This window comes from Pipistrellus hanaki (genome assembly GCF_964339955.1).
Source record: "Pipistrellus hanaki genome assembly, chromosome: X".
Taxonomy (NCBI): Eukaryota; Metazoa; Chordata; class Mammalia; order Chiroptera; family Vespertilionidae; genus Pipistrellus; species Pipistrellus hanaki.
The window spans coordinates 12402799-12428270 of record NC_140524.1 but is presented as its reverse complement, the minus strand read 5'-3'; the positions used below and the strand labels follow the sequence as shown (position 1 = coordinate 12428270).

The 25472-nt window shown below is 46.4% G+C and overlaps 2 protein-coding genes across 2 annotated transcripts; both read left to right on the top strand.

Annotated features, from left to right (window-relative positions):
- The first annotated feature begins 891 nt into the window (after positions 1–891).
- FATE1 (fetal and adult testis expressed 1) lies at positions 892–2753 on the top strand. Its single transcript, XM_084870271.1, has 3 exons — positions 892–990; positions 1360–1435; positions 2201–2753. The coding sequence occupies exons 1-3, from the start codon at positions 908–910 to the stop codon at positions 2330–2332; spliced, it is 291 nt and encodes a 96-aa protein (XP_084726397.1). The 5' UTR covers positions 892–907; the 3' UTR covers positions 2333–2753.
- A 13795-nt stretch (positions 2754–16548) lies between these two features.
- CNGA2 (cyclic nucleotide gated channel subunit alpha 2) lies at positions 16549–22127 on the top strand (the record flags this gene model as incomplete). The annotated part of the gene is made up of 6 exons (XM_084870337.1): positions 16549–16658; positions 16851–16943; positions 17577–17747; positions 18868–18975; positions 20267–20373; positions 20722–22127. The coding sequence occupies 6 exons, from the start codon at positions 16549–16551 to the stop codon at positions 22125–22127; spliced, it is 1995 nt and encodes a 664-aa protein (XP_084726463.1).
- Between the last annotated feature and the right edge of the window lie 3345 nt (positions 22128–25472).

Sequence of the window (25472 nt, the reverse complement as noted above, 5' to 3'; positions counted from 1 at the left end):
TTATCACAGTGTAATGGTTAAGAGAACAACCTCTGGAATGAAATGTCCTGGGTTCAAATTACTACTCTGCTACCTGTCAGTTATGTGACCTAGGCAAGTTATTTGGCCTCTCTGTGTAATACCTGTTTCAAAGAGTCATGATGAAGATTTAATGGCTTGATATGGGAAAGGGCTTAGAGGATGTCATGGTCCTTGGCATGTGGTAAGTGTGTGTTAAACAAACATATCGTGAGATATTTCATCTTGCATGGGAAACCCAGAGCTGAGGTTGGAACCCAGGTGGATCTGTCACCTTCTGCTTCTCTAGCTCACACTAGCTCTTTAAAGCACGAGATTCCTCTGGCCTCCGAGCTCTGGGCCAGAGACATCCACTCCAGTTATTAGGAAATGGATAGACATGAAAGACATGGGGATGGCTGGGTTCACCCAGAGAAAGAAAAAGAGGCTATGGTTTCCCAGTAGCCAGACTTTTATCTTGAGTTCTGATACCATGTGTCCTTGGGGAAGTATAGTCATCTCTCTAGGAATCAATTTCCTTGGCTCTAAAATTGAGGTTTTCTGTCTCCTTCCGTGATTGATGAGACTCAGCTGTCAGCATGTGATGGTGCTGGCAGAGGGACCCTTATCACTGTTTTTCCTTCACTGCAGCCTAGATGACCAGGAGCTACTGGGGATCATGGTGTGGGTAGAATAGTGGAAGGCAGGCAGACAACTTGTGAGCCTCCAAGGCTCTCCTAATGATCTGAAGTTTCAAGCCTCTGATTCTGGAGGATCAGACACCATGTGACTCCTGGGGGTAGATATACCTGGGCAAAGTGTGGGGCAACCAAATTTCTCAGCTGGTGCTATGAAGGTTACTTTGATTGACCATTCCTTTACTTATGTTACTCAGCTGCCAGTACGCAGAATGGCAAGAGAACTACGCCATGAGGATGGTAATCCTCGGGAGTATCCTGGCAGCTTCCATGGCTCAAGATTCCATTACGAGTGGTAAGATGGATCCCAGAGACCCTACAAGAGGAAAGGAGGAGCTTCCCGGGCAGGGATCAGAGTGAGCCAGAGAGTCAGACTGGCCAGGAAGGGCTTCGGAGCAGCTGGCCATGATTGTTGGAGACCTGTTGCTTCCTGGCTCCTTGCCTATTTGAGTCCTCTGAGTGCTCTTCAGCTGGGCTGGTCTGGGTTCCAGCCCTCAAGCCCCTAGGACCTGCTTACCAAAGAAGGGGAGGGACTAGAGGCTGACAGAGGGACTGTCCAGAGAAACCCCTGATCTTACTCACTGGCCCTCCTGGCTTTCCAGTGCTTTCTACCAGGCCTGGGACAATCAGCAGCTCTGAGTTGCTATATTTTCTTATTTCCCAGCAGCTCAGAGGAAGATATGATTGCAGAGATTGGCTTGGAAGAACATGAACTGGAGATGGAGGCCATAAGAAACCAGGTGAATGTCTGCTGTGCTGGGGACTCACTTGGTGGGTGGAGGCAGAATCACGGTGCTTTGGTGGCAGGTGGGCCTCAATAGCAATAAATCATCTCCCTTGAGCTTGCATAGCCATTCCAGTTATCTTACTCTCTAGCAGCCAAATTGAGATCAGGCTCTCCTCCTCTACGCTCAATGCCCATGGCACCCAATTCCCATCTTTCTGACAGCCTTAAGTCAGCTTTAACACGAAGAGAAAAAGACGACAAAAAGGGAACGGAAGAAGATAGTGAAAGAGAATGGCATCTATTCAGAGAGAATGGCTGAGAGGTCTGAGATAGGGGTTTCGGGTGTGCAGAGACTGCAGAAGCCATGGACATGGATGTGGGTGTGGAGGGCTATCAGCCTAGTGGCCCTCTCTGGCCCCTGAGTGTTACCCCATCTTGAAGCGCTCACTCCAGTGCTGCTGCTTCCTCCATACTAGCTCTCCTCAGGATTAAAATGCCCTTCCCTGCTCACCCTGCACAGCTGGGAAGGACTGGCTTCATCAAGACAACTGATGCATTCAAAGGAATGTGCAAAGCAGTTGGGCCTGCCAACATAGGCAGCCCATCCCACTCAGGCCCCTGGTATCAGCCGTTTCTTACCCAGAGGTAGTCCCCCACCCCCCTCCAAAAGGCAGCAAAGTCCCTTCCTATTTGAACTTCATACTTTTTCCCCAGTTGGTGGGCCGTGGGCTTCCCTAGACCAGCTTTGCTTACCAGCCTGCTCTTGGTCTCTCTGCAGCTGTGTGTGAACAATGAGCGTCTGAGCAACCTGGAGGACCAGGAAATTGCCAGAACCCAGCGGGAACTTATGCTCTTCAGTGTGCTGTTTTCGGTCTGCATAGTCAACCTGTGGCTGTGGGTTCGCCAGTGATGCTTCTCCAGCCATCCTACCAACAGAGCTTTCTCCTCCTTCCCTTTATTCCTTTCTTTCCCTGGGCCACCCCTGCCCTTCCTCCTTCTATTTCCCAGCAGCCCCCAGCAGCAGCAGGGCCATTTTCTAACTCTGGTTGGGTCCCCTACTGGGGGAGGCCTTTAGCTGCTTGGAGGTGCAGAAAGATCCCAAAGGGCTGAGATGCAGCCCTTTGGAGGGTAAAAGGGGGTGGGGCATATGATCCTCACAGTAACACCAGTGGCAGGTGCTTCCTGCCTGTCCATCAGGACTCCACAATGACCATCTTGTCCCTTTTGTTCCATTCTATGTGGCAGGGGCTTGGCTATGTTTTCCTGTTTCCTTCCACATTGTGCACAGGGTTCTGCACAGAGAAAATGCTCAATAAAAGTTCAATGATGGCAAACCCTGCTGGCTGAGTTTCTTGAATCCAGGACTCATGTGGGGCTCTGATTCTCCCTCCTTCCTCTCTGCCACTGTTCCCAGCCCTGCAGGGGCCTCCTTAGGGGCACGTCTTGCAGATCCTTCCTTTTGGACAAAGGCCAGCAAGAATCTGTGGGGAAGTGCTCCTACAGCAGCTTGTCTGGGCCAGGTGTTACAAAAACTCAATCAAAGGAAATGTCCCGGAAATGACCAGAAAACTTTTCACTTACCCAGGAGGGAACTGAGTCCCACTAAGTGAGAACATGGCCCTGAGATTGTCTAGCAACACAGGGCTGGTTCTGAGATGTGTTCTCCTGAGTCTTTCCTACAGACTTGCTGGGATGAGGCCTCAACTCATCTCTGGAGGGCAGCCACAGGGAGGGGCTTTGAATTTTATTCATCCATGTTCACAACCCTGTGAAGCTCATCTCAGACAGGGCGGATTGGGTTGTTGGGTAGGGCTGTGCTGGAGACAAAGGGATACATACATGTCTCTTGGGGGACATGGACACAGAACATTCCCATTGGCTTTAGTGACTAACCAGACCATTCCCAACCCCCAAACTTATCATGAGTTCTTCGTTATAAAAAAGAGAGTGTGTTAGTCATGGTTAGTCATGAGATGTAAAATAAACATGACTGCATGCGTGTGTGTGTGTGTGTGTGTGTGTGTGTGTGTGTGTGTGTGTGAGAGAGAGAGAGAGAGAGAGAGAGAGAGAGAGAGAGAGAGAGAGAGAATATAGAGAGGAAATGGAGGAGTGGGAGGAAGAGTGAGGGAAGTGGGGTGAAGGGAGAGGGAGATACTTGTCTTCAAGTGTATTCTGCCCCTGCTACATCCCTTCTCTGGTCCTCCTTGGCCCCCATAAAATAAGAGGCTTTATCCACCCCTGAATCTTTTGGGGATTGCAATACTTCTAAGAACCAGGAGGCCTGGGTAGAACCTGGAGGCTCCCTGCCCCCTACTAATGGGTCCTGGAGTACCTGGAATAACCAGTGAGCGAGGAGGAAGATTGGGGTTCCTCCTCGAAGGTCACACCTCCACTACCCACAGCCTCAGGATAGACCCAAGGTCTGGGGACTAATTAAAAGGAGCATCCCACTGTTAAGGTTCAGAGAGTAGCAGCATGCATAGCTTCTTGCCACCAATCCAAATCCCCACTGCCTTTAACGACAGGAAGGTAAGCCAAGCAGAGTGGAATTGATTGGAGCTAAGGATGCCAGGAAGCCTTCCCTCAAGTGCTCCTCCTCAAGCTGCCCCATTCTTCTGTTTCAGCTGGGCCACACAGGAAAGCTAAGAGGAAGAGAAGGCTATTGTGGCGTGGGGAAGTGTCTGTCTTTTGTGAGCAGACATGAACACGTTTACAGAAAAAGCCTGGCTGAAAATATGTTGTGAAACGAAGACTCACCCTTGGGAGCAATTTAGCTGAAATGCAAACAGTGTGGTGGCCCCTTGGAGAAATGCCTCCTCGGCTGGGGGAGCTAAGGTGGAGCCCTTGCCTGAGCCCTGGCTATTCCTCTACTCAGAATGAAGTGTGACTGGCTGTTCTTAGCCCTGCCTGTCTGCTTCATCTCCAGGGTCTTCCAGAGGGAAACCATTCCCAGAGCTACTCCATGCTGGCCTCCACCAAAGCCTGGAACATAGGTAGTAGACCCTTCTGCAGGGTTCTGTGATGGACCCTATTGTGAGGGCTGATAGCTCCTACCTGATTCTCTGTATATTATCTGTCTGGACTGTTTGCTTCCTTGATGCTACTTCCCTGCTAAGATGCCTTGGCCTTACCCAAGCTCTCCAACCCTTCCCAGCAAGCCTGGAACTTTCCCATGACAAGGAGAGGGGAAGCTGGGACTCTAATTGGGGGTATAGGCATGTTTTATTTTCTGCAGCATGTTGTTTATTGCTCCTCTGTGAAAATTCCCATGGGTTGCCTAGGCTTGGTGTTAGAGTGTTAAACACTGAGTAGCCAGATTACTATGATCTGTGAATGCATAATAGTCTGGCCACTCAGTGTATAGCATATATAATAAAAGGCTAATATGCAAATTGTCCCCTCAACCAGGAGTTCGACCAGCAGGCAGGCCGGCCAACTGCCCATGACCCCTCCCCTTAGCCAGGCTGGCCTGACCCCACCCACGCACAAATTAATGCACCAGGCCTCTAATATATATAATCTGAGTGGCAAGATTATTATGCGTTCAGAGGTCATAATAATATGGCCACTCAGCGTATAGCCAGTCCCCCCAGTGGATCAGGAGCTGCTTGAAGGCAGGGGATAGCTTCCATTGCCTTCCACATCCATGGCACCCAGGAGAAGCAAATGGTGGCAAGAATGCCTCCAACCAGGGTCCCCAGAGAGCAATTCTGGCCTGATTACCTCCAGAAGGGCTTTGCCTTGGTCATACAAGTCTGGCTTTTAGGGCATGACCGCTGCAGAAAAGCCTTCTGCATAAAAATCAGTCAATTTTGACCACTACTTCCTCTGGTGAATGAACTATGTGCCAGCATGTTGCATTTAAATAATATTGATTACACGAATCCTACTTGCCAATGCCCTCTTGAAAAATGCAAACATTACAGGTGTACCTAGCAAAGCCCCTTGCCCCCCAATGTCAAGCCACTCCAGAACTAACTCCTGTGTTTGGCTTGTTGTTCATCCTTGCAAACTCTTGCTGCCACATGCAGATACGTGCACCTGTATGTGCCCTGGGTTTTGCGCACAGGGTCTTACATAAGCTGCCTCACATAGTCCTCTGAGAGAGGGTATAGTCCCCCAAGCCATATGTGCAGGTGTGAAAATCTGAAAGGCTGTGGTTTGTGCTACCCTACTGGGCAGGCCCAAGCAGAAGTTGAAACTCAATATTCCAGGTTTTCTGTCTCAGGTTGGTTTCCTAGCAGCTGGGTAGAGGCAGGCAAATAAGGTGGGCGTGTGGGTGGGGGAGAAGACAGGGGTTGTGTTGTGCCTTGGAGCAATCTAAGATCTTGGCCTTTTCAAAAGGAGAAAATGACTCATCTTTCAAGGGCTTTTGCTACTTTCCTTTTCCCAACCCCATCCCCTCTTGGAGGCCAAGTTCAGGGAGCCCTGGAGGGGAAGAAATGTACTTCCTCCCACATCGGGTACCTCTTCTCTCTCGAGTTTCTCACTGGCTTGCCCTCTGGTTAGGTAGGCTGTTCAAAACTGTTACTAAGGCTGGAAGGCAGGTGCATGAGAATAGTGAGCTGGTGGCTTTGAGTCCCCAGACACAAAGCCCTGAGTGATGCATGCTCTATGTAAGAGAGGGCTCCTCAGGGAGCATGGGAGGAGCTGGCTTCTGGGTCTGAGCAGACAAGCAGCTTCTACAGCTGGGAAGCCCAGCATCCAGCCCTCATCTGCTGACAGCCTGGAGTGTGCAGGGCCCTCAGTGAGGGGGTCAATCATCCAGCCAGGAGGCAGGACAGCTACTCCAGTGGTCAGGTGCCACACTGGGCCAGAGCCTTCAGCTTGCCTTCGCTGTGGGCATGAGCACCTCTGGGTTACAGCCAGCCTCCGGTGCTGGCATTGGGCAAGGTGGGCTAGCTCTCTGACTGGAAGACTGCCAGTTTCATGGGAGTTCAAAGACCCTACTGGCCTAGAGACAGGAGTGCCAGGTGGTCTCTGCTGGCTTCAGGCGCTAATGAGTCCCCAGGGGCTCATCTCTGATTGGAAGCTACACGGACAGACCAACGGATGCTGACTCTGGCCAGCGACACCTGCCTCTGAAGCCATCTGATTGGTGAGGAAAAGGGCTGGCATTGGGCTGAGAGAGCAACTGACCAAGGCTGACACCTTTCTGTGGCCACAGGCCAATGGCTTCCATGGGGGTGGTGACTAGAGCTCATGAAAATGTGCAGATCTTAAGAGTCAGGTTTGACATGGTTCCATGCATGTCTGATCTGCCTAGGTTGCTGAGGGAAAGTAGGTGAAGAACCTCTGTTGCTTGTCAAAGCAGCCAAATTAAATCCTGAGACCTCTAGGAGTATGGAGGCACTGAGTGTTACAGTAGATCATAGAAATGTGAGAAGTGGCTGAGAATAAGTGTGGTGAGAGAGCCTGCTCCCTTAAAGAGAGGTAACCCGGCTGACAGGGAGAGTGCAGGCTTTGGGGAAATCCTGTCCAGTGCTACTACATCCTGGGGCAATCACTTAACTGCTCCGTACTTTGGTTTTCTCATCTGAAAAATGGGGATATCCACACCATCTATCTCATGGGATTGCTATTAGTATTACATGAGTGCAGTGCTTAGCAGAGCACCTGGCTCCAGTGAGCTTTATGTTAGTAATTATTTTCATTGCCTAAGACCTTCCAAGCCAATTTAAAAAATACACAGTGCCAACCTTGAAGTGATTAGTCCATGGTTGGCAAATTGCGACTCGCGAGCCACATGCAGCTCTTTGGCCCCTAGAGTGTGGCTCTTCCACAAAATACCACGGCCTGGGAGAGTCTATTTTGAAGAAGTGGTGTTAGAAGAAGTTTAAGTTTAAAAATTTTGCTCTCCAAAGAAAGTTCAAACGTTGTACTGTCAGACAGAGGCTATTGGAGGCAGTCAGTGCTGGGGTAGCCTGTTTTCTAAAACTACCAGTGTCTGGGCCCTACTATTAGAAGAGCATGGGCTGAGGTGAGAAGGTTATGCCAGTTTGGGATATTTTGAATCCCAGTAACTGCCCCCAGGAAATAGAGATAGCCCCTAGGTACCTGAGAATGTGGAACACAGGAGTTTCTCAGTGAAGACAGCATGGTCTGGGATCTGGCCTGTCCCTCTAGGAGGAGCCTCCCCTTGGGTATGAACTGAACATGGCTGATGTCAGATATACTGTCTTGGCCCCATCTTTGTAAAGAAATAAAAAGTGGCCCAGTCATGGCAAGTTTCTGATGTAATGACATCCACACTAGAGGCTCCATCCCTTTGTTAAAGTAGTGACCAACCATGATGGCCTGCCAGGCTTCTTGGGCAAACCTTGTCTTCTCTGTATCCCACTGGAAATTTCATTTTCTCAACAAGTAGTTCTCAAGCATCAATTTCATGAAGGTGCTAGGCTGGAGCCTGATCTCAGAGTGGCTGATTATAGTCAAAGGTGAATCAGCATCAACGACCTACTACCTATCTAATGAGTGCCATACACTCTATTCATCTCTAGTTTGGGGCTGCCTTTCCCCAGCCCCTGAAACCTCCTTGTCCATGGTTGGGCCCCCTCCAACTATCTTCCCAGACCTTGGGCACAAGGGTGTCATTGCAGCTTCAGCTCCACATTCAAAAGTCAGCCCCAAGAGCCTGCTGAGCCTGGTATAGTTCTGACATAACTCTCTTTTGCTGCCCAGGACATTTTCTACTGAAATGACCAGAATAGTATATCTGGAGAACTAGTTTCTGGGAGACTTGGAGCCTGCCTCATTAGGCTGTTAGTTATGGAAGAGTTCCTTTCCCAATTATAGTAAAAAACAAACAAACAAAAACACACACACAAAAAAAACGTTGATATTAACTTGAATCTGAGACCAGGATGGCCTGGAATATAGAAGAAGCTGGACCACCTGGCCACCTGGAATGTATCATGTTCCTTCTGGGAAGACCCACTGGAGCTAGTCTCTCTTACTAGTAGCTCTATCTTCTGGAGTCCTCAGAACTGCACTAAGGTCTAACCTTTATGTATTCTTCCCCCCTCCCTTTCTCCCTTTCCCCCATCCTCCTTCCCTTCTTTCTTTCTTCCTTCCACCAATATGTATGGAATGCTTTCCAGGAACCAGCCCCAGTGCTATGTGAGGATACAGTATATATCAATGCAGACACTCATGCTTGCCCTCAGGAGATGCACACTCTAGTACAGGAGGGTCCTGGCAAGAAAGGTGGCATAGTCTGAACTGAGTTTTTGCCCCAGGACCTTGAGAAACTTTGCAGGGAACTATGCATAGGCAGAATGAATTTAGATATGCTCTTCAGGGAGAAGTGTGAGTGCCAAGTTATCCTGAAGCCTCAGTCTTCCATAAATGTATGTTTAAGGGTCAATGGTGATGAATTCAGTGTGATTGGGGGCGAGGTGAGTTGTGCCTGTCCAAGGGCAGCTGGAGTATAAGTGCAGTTGTAAGGAAAGCCTAAAGCTCAGAAGAAAGGTGCTGCTGTCACCCTCATCTTTGTTACTGGACATTGGATGCCGTGCTTACTTTTGTGATTGTACATAATGTGTTTTATTTCTCTGGCTACTTTCAAATTTTTCCTGTTATTAATGAATTTGTGCAATTTGATTATAATATACCTTGGTATAGTTTTCTTCATGTTTCTTGTGCTTGGGTATCATTAAGCTTCTTATATCTGTGGGTTTATCCTATATAATAAAAGCCTAATATGCTAAGTGTCTGGTCATCCAGTCGGCCATTCAGCCAATCAAAGCATAATATGCTAATGATATGCTAAGGATGCTCAACCGCTCACTATAAGATGCACTGACCACCAGGGGGCAGACAGTTGACCAGTTGACCAGTCGCTATGATGGGCACTGACCACCAAGGGGCAGATGCTCAATGAAGGAGCTGTTCCCAGTGGTCAGTGCACTCCCACAGGGGGAGCACCGCTCAGCCAGAAGCCTGGCTCACAGCTGGTGAGCGTGTAACATTGGTGGCGGGAGCCTCTCCTGCCTCTGTGGCAACACTAAGGATGTTTGACTTCCAGACTGCAAGAGGGCACAGTCCAGGCTGAAGTACATCCCCCCCACACTCACCCAAGTGCATAATTTTATGCACTGGGCCTCTGGTAGTTTTATAAAACTTGGACAAATTTTAGTCATTATTTCTTTTATTCTTTTTTTAAATCCTCACCCAAGGATATGCTTATTGATGTTAGAGAGAGAAGAAGGGGAGAGGGAGAGAGAGAGAGAGAGAGAGAGAGAGAGAGAGAGAGAGAGAGAGAGAGAGAGAGAGAGAGAAAGAAAAGCATCAATGTGAGAGAGAAACATCCATCAGTTTCTCCTGTATGTACCTTGACCAACCTGGGATAAAATGTGCAACCTAGGTATATGCCTTGACTGGGGATTAAACCCACAAACTTTTTGGTGTAAGGCAAGATGCTTCAACCAACTGAGCCACTGGGCTGGGGCATTGGCCACTATTTCTTCAAATATCTTTTCTCTCCCTGCCTCCTTTGAGAATTTCAACTACACTTATATTAAACCACTTGAAGTTGTGCCACAATTTGCCAATGTTTGCTCTTTCTTTTTCCTTTTTCTCATTTGATTTTCTCTCTGTGCTCCATTTTGGGTAGTTTTATTGTGTTGTTATATATATATAAATTGATTTCAGAGAGAGAAAGGGAGAGGGAGAGAGAGATAGAAACATCAGTGATAAAAGAGTATCATTGGCCGAAACTGGTTTGGCTCAGTGGATAGAGTGTCCGTCCGCCTGCGGACCGAAAGGTCCCAGGTTCGATTCTGGTCAAGGGCATGTACCTTGGTTATGGGCACATCCCCAGTGGGGGGTGTGCAGGAGGCAGCTGATCAATGATTCCCTCTCATTGATGTTTCTAACTCTCTATCCCTCTCTCTTCCTCTCTGTGAAAAATCAATAAAATATATTTTTTTTAAAAAAGGCGTATCATTGATTGGCTGTCTCCTGCATGCTCCCTACTGGGGATAGAGATTGCAATCTGAGCATGTGCTCTTGACCAGAATCGAACTCGGGAACTTCCAGTCTGCAGTCCAGTGGTCTATTCACTGAACCAAACCAGCTAGCGTTTATTGTATTGCTTTAAATTTCATTAATCTCCTCTTCTAAGGTATGCAATTTGTAATGACTTCCATCTAATGTATTTTTCATCTCAAAATATATAGTTTTCATCTTTAGAAAATTGATTTGGGTCTTTTTTTATATATCCCATAATCCTTTTTTTTTTTAATATTCTATAATTTTACTTAACTTTTTGAGTATATAGAATGCAGCTATATTAAGTGTTTTAATACCCTTGTCTGGCAATTTTATATTTGTGTCAGTTCTGGGTTTATTTTGATTGATAGATTGTTTCCTCTTTATTATGGACAAACTATGTATATTCCTGCAATTTCTAGATCAGATAATAGGAATGTAAGTTTTTGAGTGGTGGCCACACATTGAGTTTCCCCTTGTTGGGTGCTGGATAGTGTTTTTTTTTTTAAAAAACATTTTTGAAAAAATAAAAATAAATAATGATAAAAATAAAAAATCAACCAAAGGACTTGTATACATGTATATAAGTACAATCAATGGACACAAAACTCTGGGGAGGGAGGGTATATATGGGAGGGGGGCAATGTTAAAATATGTACACAAATAATAATTTAATTAAAAAAATAAAAAACCCAACACAGCCCTGGCTGGTGTGGCTCAGCTGGTTGGAGTGTTGTCCTGTACACCAAAAGGTGGCAGATTTGACTTGCTATAAAGACACATACCCAGGTTGCGGGTTCGATCCAGGTCAGGGTGCATATGGGAGGCAATCAGTTAATGTTTTCAATCTCATTTTTGAGATTTGTTCCCATTATAAATGCAAGACATTTCTGGATCCACTCCCCAATACCCCGTAAATCATTGGGTTTTCCAGTCTAGTTGGTAGCATCAGAGACTATTTCAAGCCTTGGATTAGGGATAGGGATAGGATTCTAGTTTTGGGGGAAGGGTGGTTCTTTCCTCAGGCATGCCTAGCATCCTCATAGAGTATGCTGAGTACATGAGAGGATTCTCTGCAGATCTCCAGAATTTTCTCTCTGTGCAGCTCTCTTTTCCAGTACTCTGCTTTGCAAACTCTAGCTGCCTTGGTGTCCTTGAGTTCTGTTCTCTGTCTTTGCAATCCAGTGAATCTGTCAGACTTCACCTGAGTTTCCTCTCTCTGTGCCATGACCCGGAAACTCTCATGAGAGAATAATCTGGAGCAATTGTAGGGTTCACCCCATTTGTTTCCAGTTTCTTAGTGGTCACTGCTCATTGTTGCCTAATGTCTAATATTTAAAAATAGCTCTTTCATATATTTTGCCTAAGTTTGGCTATTTTATTCTGGAGAGTTTGTCTGGTTCCTGTTATTCTGTCTTATCCAAATGTAGAAGTGTTGTATATTCCTTTAAAATCAGCTAATTGATGTAGTAGAGGCCTATGCTGAGTAATAGACTACATGAAAAACTTATTTATTGAGCATATACCATGTGCCAGGCAAGGATAAAAGGTGGTATTTTGAACTAAGGTGTTAATGATAGAGATAGTGAAAAGTGATTGGATACAGTGATTGAAGGTGAAGTTCACATGTTTTGCATAGGTAGAGAGTGAAGATATGAAAGAGAGGAGTCAAGTATGGCTTTGAGGCTTTTGACTCAAATAAATGGGAGAATGACATTGCCTTTGTTAAGATGCAGGTGCATATGGGAAGATAAGGTTTGGAGGGCAAGATTAAGAGCTCAATTTTGGACATATTCAGCCTGAGATACCTGTTCAACATCCTAGTGGTAATGTCAGAAAGGCAAACTGGAGTTCAATGGATAGACTGAGCTGGTGTTATAAATTTGCAAGTCACAAGCATACAAGACTGGCTGAGGAAATGAAGACATAAAAGATAAGGATTCCATCCAAAGACTGAGTTGAAGACACTCCAAACTTTACAGTTTTGAAAGAGGAAGGGGCTTCTTCAGAGGACACTATAGAGAAGTGGTGAGTGAGGCAGGAGGAAAGCCAGGAGAAGGAACCCATTATTTCAAGGAGAAAGTGGATAAACTGTCAAATGCTACTGAAAAAACAAGTGACTCTGAGGATGAATTATATTCCTGGCTGTTTTTTTATTATTGGAGCAACACTGGGGTCAGAGACTGCAGATTCATATCCCTAACCTCAGCATTTAGCATGGACTTGGTGCACAACAGATGCCTTGGGAATATGTATGGACTGCTTGAGTGAACAAAAGAGCATTGGGCAACAGTGAACTTTTAAAAGATTGCAAACTGGAAGTTAGTAGCTCTTCTATTCTTGGGTATATGACTAACTTGTCCCTTTTATTCCTGGCCTTACCATCTCTAACGGAATTGTCCTCAGAATGCCCTCAACCACGGTCCAAGACACTTCTTGGATCAAGCTGGATTTTCTATAAAAGTCTTGGACTGGCTGTTTAATTTGTGGATGAGGATTAAAGAGGCCCAGGAGTGTAATAATTGATGTTGGGCTATTTACAGGAGCACTCTGCCTTACTGTTGGTTTAAAAGTCTCCCTTCTTGAAGATTCTACTTTCCATCTAGGACCGCTGCCCACCTCTCTTCTCTTTGTCAACTACATAATCTGATGTCTTCCTCACCCATTCCAGTCCTACCCTCATATTTGTTTGGTTTCCCCTATGCAACCCTACAGAAGCTATTATAAACCTTCTGGCTTTCTCCAAAGTCTGCATCTATTGTTGCCTGATGTCTCTCCAATGTAACTGAGAATGTTGAGGTTTTATATGAGTGATCCTCTTCAACTGTCTCTCACTGCACCCCACTCCTATCTAAAATCTTCATCTATCACCTTTTCCCCTCTTAGCCTGTTCTTCAGTGGCCCTTTCCCTTGTGTGCTTGATAAGTCTTCTCTCCCCAACTCTCATGCACAAAGCCACCCGTTATATCCATCTTTAATGAACTCCAACCTTAATTGGGATTGATCACAAGAACAAATATTTTCATTTTCTATTGAATCCCTCCTCAAAACCTTTACACTTGTTTTGTTATCTCCTCTCTGTAAAAGGATAAAAACAATAGAAACACAGAGAACTTTTTGCAACCTCATGCGCTCCAGTTCCCTCCTTATCTTTGCCTTTTTTTCACTCATTCAGCATTCTAAAAAGAGTCAGATACATTCTCTATCTCTTCTTCCTCACCTCCTACTACTTATTCTGAAACCCTGAAAAATATGTCTTCTCTTCCCACCACTCCTAAGCCTGCTCTGGATAAGGGCACCAGTGAGGCCTCTGTTGGTGTTTGCAGAACTCCTCCAGCTCTCATCTCTTATAGGCAGTCTTCCTGACATGGGGGTGGGGTGTTGGCCCTACAGATTTTCCTGAGACTCTCTTCCTTGAGACCTGTCCTCCTCAGTCTCCTTCACTTGGTCAGTTCTTCAAGCCATCGGCCACCTTTGCAGCTCCTTAGAACTCTCCCATCAACCTCTTATGCTATGGGGGGAGGTTTGGCTTATCTCCCTCTGAGAGCTTTAACTCACAGCAAACCCTAATTGTGTCCATGTCTCCCCTCTAGTCCAGACCCCAGTGAGTGCTGGGTCAGTCAGAGTCTGCTGCAGCAGACATGGAGTGGCAGTGAATGCTTGATACCAGAACAGGGCCTAGGGTACAGAAGGCAGTAGTTGGACAGATCTTTGACACTCTGGGGGACAATCGACTGAGGACAAAGGCTACTTGGATGTGATGATTGAGGAAAACAAGAAGTATGGTTGACATCCAGTTTTCTGGCTTGGGGGACTAGGCAGAGGGCAGGCCTTTCTAGGAGGTAGGTTCATTGGAAGAGAAGCCAAAATGTAGTTAAGGGTGTCAAGTTCAGTTTTAGCTATATAGGGTTTGAGGTGCCAAAAAAGAGCAGTGGCTGTAGATATGGGTGGGGAGCTTGGGAGAAATGCCTTATTTGGAATGTGATGGTAACTGAAGACTTGGGACTAAATGAGGTTTCTTGGAGAGAGTATGAGAACCACTGGCCTGTTTCCTGGCAAGTGATCTGAGGGAGCAGTTCTGATGCAGGAAAGTGTGTGTGGCAAAATAGCTGCTTCTGGCAGTCAGACTCAGAGAAGGGCTTGCTCCTGGCAGAGAAGGATCAGGGATCATGGGAGAGGAATCTCTCTTGGTGCCAGAACCTTAGAGAAAGCATAAATGCTGTCATGGCACCTTAGCTACCCTCTTGTGGGCTCAGGGTCACTGCTATTGTCCATTATCAGTAAGGAGGGGAGGAAGCCAAATGCTGGCAGGCAGGGCCCGTACTGTCTCTTTATCAGCAAGAGGCTGTCCCACATTCTCTGCCTGGTGCTTGCAGCTTCCCCGGGCTGTCCTTGGTCTCCTTTGTCTTATTCTTGCAAGCACAGCTCACACTCCAGCCTAGATCCGTCTCCCTACATCCTTGCAATGGACTTGCCTTTCACTGATATTCCTCTACCACTGCCCTTCATTCACTGTGACATAACCCCTCTTAACCTTCAAGATTCCAGAGGCCAGCTCTGAAACCTCGATCAATATGAGTGGCCCCGGTTTTGTTTGTGTTGCTTGGAAGTTTCTGTCTCCATGGTCTGCTGCCTCTAGAGTCCAAACAGGTTCCTCTGCCTCAGGTGCCCTTATTAGCATCCCAGTGCTATAGTCCCACAGAGAGCTGCCAGAGCATCTTTGAAGTTGTTTGTTATTACCACTCACCACAGAGGCTGACATGCCTGCAATCACCATGGAGACAGCTCCAGAAGCTGGAACAAGAGGGGTGGGGGGCGGGGGCGGGGATTGCTCCAGCATAGGGACCACAGGCAATTTGGCAGGTGTGCTGGCCAAATCTGGTGGGGCATACCAATCAGGCTCAGCAGAGAAGAGTTGCTAGAAGTCTATTTTGCCCCAGCCTCCTTGACTCCATGGCAGACACGGTGGAACACAATCTCCTGTTTCTCTTCTGGATTTTCTCCTCTTAAGTTGCTCCTTAGTCGATTTTGTGGACATCTCCTACTTCATTCAACTCTTAAATATTGGTGCTGCCCAGAGCTCTGTCCTGGACCTTCATTCTGTATTCTCTACCTGCATGATCCCGCCACTTGCTCTCCCTTGTTTCCCACAACCAATCCTTCTCTGAGTCCTGTTCTTTTTACTTCCTAAATATTTCTCCACTCTGCCCTGTCTCAGACTTCAGTGGTACCATCTTCTCTAACCTTTTCCCTACCACATCGTTTCTGCTCTTGCTCCCCTAAAATCCAGTCTCCATCTAGCAGCCACAATGATCTTACTAGAATACAATGCTGTCCTTGTCATGTTTCCTTATCAGTCATTCCAAGACTTCCCATAGCCCTAAAGAGAGAGTCCTGACTTGGACCACTGCCTCTGGAGCCTATTGGAGCTCTCCCTTCTCTCCTCCTCAATCCCTTCCCCACCCATGGGGCTCCTCTATGTCCCTCAGATTGAGCAACATTATTTGAAGGTGCTGGAGCAAATGTGATTTGAATTGAAAAGAAGAAACTCTGGTTGAAAAGGTCAATGAGAATGAGACTCCTACCTGAGGAGCATGAACTCTGGAATGATCTTGGGATAGGAGAACCAGAGAGCTGGGGGTTGGGTGGCAGCTTCTTTGAGCCAAGGAGATATATATCCTCTCATGGGGCAGGAGTTTGGGGGCAGGGCTGCTTTGGAGATGCTCAGTAACCTAAACATGTGCCACACATCTTCAAATCAAGGCAACAGAAGATGGCTTAAACAGTTTTTTGTTTGTTTGTTTTGCATTATAGCTGATAGTTCACAAAGGCTTCACTGGAGTAAAAGAAAAGGAAACACATTTTTCAATTTAACTTCGGTTGCCTTTTTAATGAACTATCAGAATAGAGAGAGCAGTATCATCTTGGTGCTTAGAGATTGGCACTTAGGCAATGCTGGGTCCCCCTGCCCTGCACTGCAAATCAGTAAGATGTGCTGGTGTTTGCCAGGTGGGCCCTGGTTCTCTTCCCACTGCTCACCTTTAGCTCTCCTGACTTATATTGGTGTCAGGCTCCTCTATGACTTTACTCTTTGCCCTCTCCTTGGCAGGTGAGGATCCCAGTTGTACATGCAGGATGACAGAAAAATCTAATGGTGTAAAGAGCTCCCCAGCCAATAACCACAACCATCATGCACCTACTGCTATTAAGGCCAATGGCAAAGATGACCACAGGAAGAGTAATAGGTGAGTCAGCATTATTTCTGAGATGTCCTGGAGGCTGCTATGTCCTTAAACTCTTCCTTATTGTCACTGAGCAATCTTTGACTCAAGAACATCCTCTCAAGGAACCATGGGATGTCTATGCAAGTCATAAGAGAAGACAGTGCTGATAGGTATGCTTAGAGAACCTTTGGTAACCTGCTTCTTCCTCTGCAGGCCAGAGTCTGCGGCTGAAGATGACACCTCCTCAGAACTGCAGAGGCTGGCAGAGATGGATGCCCCCCAGCGAGGGAGGGGTGGTTTTCGCAGGTGGGTTCCACCATAGCCCTGATGCTATCCCCTCCTGCCACAGGCACTGTCAAAGTGGATACCATGTCTTTCCTTCTTTTAGTCCCACTGGACCTTCCCAATGAGACATTTGGGAAACACTGACAGTGATATTTTAAGTTCAACTCTTTCTTCCTGAGTGTGCTTCTTTGAACAACCTTGGAGTGGCCAGAGGAGACTTCTCTTTAGACTTGCCTGTCTTGGTGTCAGGAGGAAGATATCCTTTCCACAGACGGGCCTACATAGCGGGCCCTGAGATCTGAAGCCCAGAGCTGTAGGTTTCATAGGGAAATCAGAAAGCTTGGAATAACCATTTTTCTGGCCTGTCCTCTCTTAGCACAAACCTCCATCTTGTCTTGGAGACCTCTTATTTGTTCTTAACAATTAACTGAGATGGTACCTCCTACAGGAAGTCTTCTCTTTCCTCTAAGGCTGCATTCCAAGTCATGTCTGAGTCCCAGCTCCCTGGCCTCAGCACTGGCCTTGATCCCAATTCTTGGCACTGGAAAATAATGACTTGGCCCATTTCCATCTCCTTCATCAGACACTGAGCTCCTGAGTACAGGTTCTGAACACACAGTTCTTTCTGACTTATCATTCCTCTCTCACCTCTAGGATCGTCCGCCTAGTGGGGGTCATTAGAGAGTGGGCCAACAAGAATTTCCGGGAGGAAGAACCTAGACCTGACTCATTCCTTGAGCGTTTTCGTGGTCCTGAGCTCCAGACCGTGACAACACAGCAAGGAGATGGCAAAGGCGACAAGGACGGCGAGGGCAAGGGCACCAAGTATATCTATCCAACCTGTGGGACTGGAAGGGCTCCCAAACATGCAATAATTGGAGGGCTCGGTGGGGTTTCTTATGTCACCATGAGCACACTGGGTTCTATACCAAGCCCTGCCATGCAGGGAATGGGGTAGGCAGAGGAGATCTGTTGCAGTTTTAACCCTAGAATATTTCCACTGTCCCAGCTAATAGCTTTTACAATAGCCAGTGACCCACTTGCTATAGGAGCCTGTAGTGGCTTTTTCACCTAAGCTGCCCCTTGCCAGATGTCCTCTCTTTGCTCATGAAGCAAGTATCAAGGACACCTGAGTGTGGGCAGAGGGAGGGTTTACTTTCAGCCTCTATTCCAGCAGCAAGTAAACATAGAGTAGGACACAGTTACAGAGTGCTGTTGAGAGTGTACCCATACCAGTGCCAATGTGGGCTCAGAGGTGGGCCTTTGAAGAGGCCATGCTGGAGGCTCATTGGCAGGGAAGGCCTAGAAATAATTGAGCAAAAGAGGGTGGGGAGAATAGAGAAGGCAGAGCTGGAGGGTATGTTGTTGGAGGAATGAGTAGGCGACTGTAGATGTCTGGCCAAGCCGACATTCCCCACCTCTGGCCAGTGTAGGATAAGAGTTCTTGCCAAGGCAGGATACAGCATCTGGGAAAGTGATTTGGGAGCTGGAGGCCAGGCAGCAGAGAGAGAGGGCGGGGTGGGCAGGAAGCACTTGGCACTCACTTGCTTGGAGTTCCTCTTTCTTCCCGGGAGGATTGTAGGAACAGGTCCTGAGCCCTCATTACAATCCTGTGGAAGTCCCTCCCCAGGCTCTGAGGCCCAACCCAGTAAAAGCATTGCTCCTTGTCATTCCCTCTTAACAAAGGGACTCCAGAGGACCTGGGAGTCAATGGGCCTATGGGGGATTAAAATAGGAAAAGGAGTGTTCTTTGCCCATCTGAGCTCTGCTCAGATAACCAGTACCAAGCTGTGGCTCTCTGAAAAACAGGGCCCTAAGTCAACCTACCCTTCACCCTGCACATCCCCTTAGGCATTGCTTTTTAGGGATCCCTGACCTCTGGAAGTGGGGGTGTTGCCACACTGAGCACCTGATTCACAAGCCTGGCCTCTTTCTGTCTCCTTAGGAAGAAATGTGAACTATTTGTCTTGGACCCAGCTGGGGACTGGTACTATCGCTGGCTGTTTGTCATTGCCATGCCTGTTCTCTACAACTGGTGCCTGCTTGTGGCCAGGTAAATAGGGAGGGTCTGGTAAGTAGTAGCCAAAGCAGTCCAATCCTCAGACCCAGGGGTTGAGAGCATACCAGTTCCAGTTGTGGACACAGAGCTTACTGCCCTATTAAAGCCCACTCCTCTCAATTAATATGCTACAAAAGTTTTATGTTTATCCTTTTATCCTTTTTTTCTGGTGTCTGTAATCTGTTTCTACTTCTCTATCCCACCAATACTGTACTAGGTGAGGCTACCCTCCTCTCTCCCTGGGACAACTACAACAGCCCTACACCCATTCTTTGCAGGCACCCTTGATCCCTCCAGCTCATTATCCACACTTGCAGCTAGTGTGGTTGGTAGAAACTGGGGTTTGATTATGTCACTCCCTCCTCACAAACTCTTTATGGCCCCCTGTTGCCCACAGGGTAAAGTTTAAGCTCTCAGCATGGCCTTCAAGGCCCTCTGGACCTGGCCTTCTCTCTAGCTCCACCTTCTGGAATACCCACCCCCAGAATTCATTATTTTACCATGTTTCCCCCAAAATAAGACATCCTCCAAAAATAAGACTTACTTACAGGTTTCCTTCTGAGTGAAATATAAGGCATCCCCCCTCCCCCGAAAATAAGCCCCCCCCCCCCCAGGCTAAACATGAGAGATTTGGTCCACTGATTCTGAAAGAAATGGAGTCACAAGAAATTCACCAGGAAATTCAGGAATTGGATTGTTATGATGATGTTCCAGAAGATGATGACATGATTGCCATTGAATAAATGAGTAAATTCTTGATACTGTAGGATTCACAGTTTGTCTGGTTTGTGTTGACAACTACCGTACTACCATACCATATACAGGTAATAAATTTCCTTTATTTTCATTTAACAATAAAAGTGTACCGTATTCTTCTTCATGGAAAAATAAGACATCCCCTGAAAATAAGACCTAGCGCATCTTTGGGAGCAAAAATTAATATAAGACACTGTCTTATTTTCGGGGAAACAGGGTAACATCACAACATGCTATTTTCTCAAGAGACAATTTCCTCTCTCCATTTTCAACATATGGAGATTCTTCTTGCAGTCTCAGTTCCAAAGCCAATCTCTACATTATCATTCCCTGATAACATTTTCGACCTACGTTCCCCCACCCCAGTCATTCATTCAGTAAGGATTTGGCTTAGCAACAGGCAGACTGTGACTCATCAGTTCCCCTGGTAGCCATCCCATGCCTTGCACACAATAGGCACTCAGTTTGGGGCCTCTAGGGGAACTTAGCTTGGAATTGAGGGGAAAAGCCCAGCCCTGTTTTCTTATAGAGCCTGCTTCAGTGACCTACAGAAGAACTACTATCTAGTGTGGCTGGTGCTGGACTACTACTCAGATGCGATTTATATTGCTGACCTCTTTGTCCGACTGCGCACAGGTAAGTGAGCAACTGAAATGCACAAGCAGGAGCATGACCCATATGTCCAAAGGCCTGAGTCCAAAATTTCAAGAAGCCCTCTCAACACAAGTTTAGACTCAACTGCTTGACTGGGACTTAGGTTGGTGCCTGCCCCTTTTTGCATCTCATGGTCCTCACATGCCTAGTGAGCTATAGACCAGGGGATGCTCTCCTGAGGTCTTTCTGGCCATCCCTGCTACATGAGTTTCCTATACCCCTCCTTGGGAAGGAAAATTGAGTGAACAGTTTGTCCCTTCCAGAGTGTTAGCCTATCAGGAGGGAGAGGGCTGAAAGCAGAAGTGATATGTTGGTTTGCATCTCTACTAGGTTTCCTAGAACAGGGGCTGCTTGTCAAAGATACCAAGAAGTTGCGGGACAACTATATCCACACTCTGCAGTTCAAGCTAGATATGGCTTCTATCATTCCCACGGACCTGGTCTACTTTGCTGTGGGCATCCACAGCCCTGAGCTGCGCTTTAACCGCCTGCTACACTTTGCCCGCATGTTTGAATTCTTTGACCGCACTGAAACACGCACCAGTTATCCCAATATCTTCCGCATCAGCAACCTGGTTCTCTACATCTTGGTCATCATTCACTGGAATGCTTGCATCTATTATGCCATCTCCAAGTCCATTGGCTTTGGGGTTGATACCTGGGTTTATCCCAACATCACTGACCCTGAGTATGGCTACCTGGCTAGGGAATACATCTATTGCCTTTACTGGTCTACATTGACCCTCACCACTATTGGGGAAACACCACCCCCTGTAACGGATGAGGAGTACCTATTTGTCATATTTGATTTCCTGATTGGCGTCCTCATCTTTGCCACAATCGTTGGAAATGTGGGCTCCATGATCTCCAACATGAATGCCACCCGGGCCGAGTTCCAGGCCAAGATCGATGCGGTCAAACATTACATGCAGTTCCGCAAAGTGAGCAAGGAGATGGAAGCCAAGGTGATTAAGTGGTTTGACTACCTGTGGACCAATAAGAAGAGTGTGGATGAGCGGGAAGTTCTCAAAAACCTGCCAGCCAAGCTGAGGGCTGAGATAGCTATCAATGTACACCTGTCCACACTTAAGAAAGTACGCATCTTCCAGGATTGTGAGGCTGGCCTGCTGGTGGAGCTGGTATTGAAACTTCGTCCTCAGGTCTTCAGCCCTGGGGATTACATTTGCCGCAAGGGGGATATTGGCAAAGAGATGTACATAATCAAGGAGGGTAAGTTGGCAGTGGTTGCTGATGATGGTGTCACTCAGTATGCCCTGCTTTCTGCCGGGAGTTGCTTTGGAGAGATCAGTATCCTTAACATTAAGGGTAGCAAAATGGGCAATCGACGCACAGCCAATATCCGCAGCCTGGGCTACTCAGATCTCTTCTGCTTGTCCAAGGATGATCTTATGGAAGCAGTGACTGAGTACCCTGATGCCAAGAAGGTCTTGGAGGAGAGAGGCCGAGAGATCTTGATAAAGGAGGGGCTGCTGGATGAGAATGAGACGGCAGCCAACATGGAGGTGAATGTGCAGGAGAAGCTAGAACAGCTGGAGACCAACATGGAGACCTTATACACTCGCTTTAGCCGCCTGCTGGCTGAGTACACGGGGGCTCAGCAAAAGCTTAAGCAGCGCATCACGGTTCTGGAAACCAAGATGAAGCAGAACAATGAGGATGATTACCTTTCTGATGGGGTGAACAGCCCTGAGCCAGCTGTTGCTGAAAAGCCATAAGGGCTAGGGCCTAACTGCCTCTCCAACCTTGACCTTGACCCCAGGAGCTAGAAGAGCCATGCAGGTCTTCACATTTGAATACATTACCCTCAGGTTGCCTTGACTTTTCCCCAAAGCCTATCTGTTACCAGGTTTTGGGCTCAATAACCCAGGAGCCCTCCTCTAAGTCCAGCTATCAGCTAAGCTTTTGCACAGTGCAGACCTTGTTGGCTTGCCTTCCAGGAGCTTCAGCCTGCCGGTTCTAAAGAAGAAAGAGGAGAGTAGCTGAACTCTCTTCAAGGGGTCTCTCCTGGGACCAAGAGCCTAGGCAATAATCTATGAAAGGTGTGCACTCTGTTGCAGTACTCCCATATCTTTGGGTACCTTTGCACTCAGGCACTTCCCACTTGATTCTGGTCCTTGCTTTTTCTAATATATGTTCTGAATATCCTCATTTCCATGCACATGTATATCATTCAAATATTGGATGCAAACATTTACCACAGGCATCCCTGCCTGTCTCTCAGGCAAAGAGTGTGGAGGTGGGCAGGGAGAAGGGTTCTCACTCAGGAATACCTCTCCCTGCCATGAACTTCAACTTCTGCTTGGTTGATCTGTCTGTCTGCCACCATGAGTGGGATCTCTGCAGTCTTCTCTGGACCAGAGAGGTGATGATTCTTCTACCTTCTGGTCCATTCCATGGCAGAAAGTGAGGACCAATGTAACTGTCAGTCAGCCAGTGCGCAATGCTACTGGGAGAAGGAGGTGGCCAGGAGCTCTGCCCATCATCCTTCTATGCAGAACATTTCTGAAAAGGCCCTGAAAGCTAGCGGTGGGTGGGAGACTCTTCACACAAATATCTGCAATAGAGGCATTTATAAGTTAATAAATTCCTTTGAATCATTTGTGGTTATTTCTCAACTTTGTTACTCACATTCTTTCCCTTCCTCTCTAAACCCCTCTCTTTCTCTCATATTTCTATTTCCTCCTTATCCAGGCCTCACTCACCTGGAATACCCTCTGTTGTCTTTCTCTGCTTGCCTAAACCCTCCTGATCCTTCAGGAGTTAACTCAGGCACCACCTTCTTGGGGAAGGCCCCCTTGACTGCATTTGCTTCCATGCTATGCAGTCAATAACTCTAGGCATTCACAGTGCTCACTGGCTCATATCACACTATGTGGTTGGTTTTAAAAGATCTAATTTCCCCTGCAGACTGTGGGCTCTGAGGGCAGGACAAAGACAGTCTCCCTCACTGCTCTGTCTACAGCTTTGTCATTGAGAATGTTTATTCACTGTGGCAGTAATCAGATACACCATAGCTCTGTACGGTTCCATTTGCCAGCAGCCACATCTTAACAGAAACACTAACTATGTCTGGGAAGTTGGGGAGGCTCTCCTGAAGAAGCAGATATTTGAGTGGGTACCACTGGATGATCAGGAACCTAAAGAACAAGTGTTAATAGGTGGGAAAGAATATCTAGGTGCAGATTCAAATGCCTTTGTGCATACCAGTTCCTCCCCACTCTCCCCTTAACTGTGGTAAAATACACGTACAATTTTCCATCTTGAATATTTTTAAGTGTGCAGTTTGGTAAAGTACATTCACATTTTCATGAAACAAATTTTCAGAACTTTTTTTTATCTTCCCATCTAAAACTGGGTCCTCCCTCCCCCACTCCCCAGTCCCTGGCATCCAGAATTCTACTTTCTGTCTCTATGGATTTGACTACTTTAGATGCTCATAAAAGTGGTATTATACACTATTTTCCTTTTGTCGCTGGCTCATTTTACTTGGTCTAACATTTTCAAAGTTCTTCCATGTTGTAGCATGTGTCAGAATTTCCTTCTTTTTAAATGTTGAATAACATTCGACAGTATTAAACCACATTTTGTTTAGCCATTCATCCATCAATGGACATTTGGGCTGTTTCCATCTTTTAGCTACTGTGATTAATGCTGCAGTATACATGAGTGTACACATATCTGTTTATGTTTGTGCTTTTACTTCTTTTGAGAATATACCCAGAAGTGGAATTGTTATATCATATAGTAATGCTATTTTTTATTTTTAGTTTTTGATGAAACACCATACTGCTTTCTCTAGTAACTACTCCATTTTACATTCACTCAACAATGGACAGACTTAGTTTCATTTTTCTTTTTTTAAAATATATTTTATTGATATTTTTACAGAGAGGAAGGGAGAGGGATAGAGAGCTAGAAACATCAATAAGAGAGAAACATTGATCAGCTGCCTCTTGCACACCCCCTACTTGGGATGTGCCCACAACCAAGGTACATGCTCTTGACTGGAATTGAACCCGGGACCCTTCAGTTTGCAGGCCGACACTCTATCCACTGAGCCAAACCAGGGCCAGACTTACAGTTTCATAACATTCTCACCAACACTAGTTTTCTCTGTTTTATGGATGTAAGGTGATATTTCATTGATAGTTTCGATATTCATTTCCTTTATGATTAGTGATGTTAAACATCTCTTCACATGCTTGTTCAGGTCATTTGTCTTATTTGGAGAGTATATATGTAGTCTTTTGCTAATTTTTTAATTGGGTTGTTTGGGGTCTTTTTGTTGTTAAGTTGTAGGAGTTCTTTATATATTCTGGATATTCACCTATATCAGTTATATGATTTGAAAATTTCCCCCATTACATAGGCTGCCTTTTCACTCTGTTTGATTGTGTCACTTGATGCACAGCTTTAAATTTTGATGTAGTTCAATTATCTATTTTCACTTTGTTTCCTGAGTTTTGGTGTCACAATTCATTATTATTAGAATTAATTTTTGTAGCCTTCTTTTATTCTCATTTTTAAAATACAATTTTATTAATATTAGAGTGGAAGGAAGAAGGAGAGAGAGAGAGAGAAACATCAATGTTGAGAAAGAATCAATGATTGTCTAACTCTTAGGGATTGAGCCTGCAGCCCAGGCATATGCCCTGACAGGGAATCAAACTGTGACCTCCTGATTCATAGATCAACACTCAACCACTGAGCTACACCGGCTGGGCTCTAGCCTTCTTTTAAATTTAATGTAATTTCTTGGTCTCTTCTGTAGCTTACAAAGTAATAAATCTTAACTTAGAGCAGACTCACTTGAAGGGACCTGTAACATTACCCATGCCTAGGCCTTAGTGGTAAGAAAAGAGCATTCATGATGAACTCAGTTTTCACCATGTGCTGGAACCTGGAGTAGGCATTAGTTTTGTGGTCCAAGGATGGCAATGTGCCCAGAGGCAGAGGGATAAGTGTATTGAAAAATGTTGCCTTGGTTTCCACAAGAAATCTGAAGCATTTCTCCTCACAGCCTGGATTACCCCCAATCCAACCCCAGAATGTGCCTGATT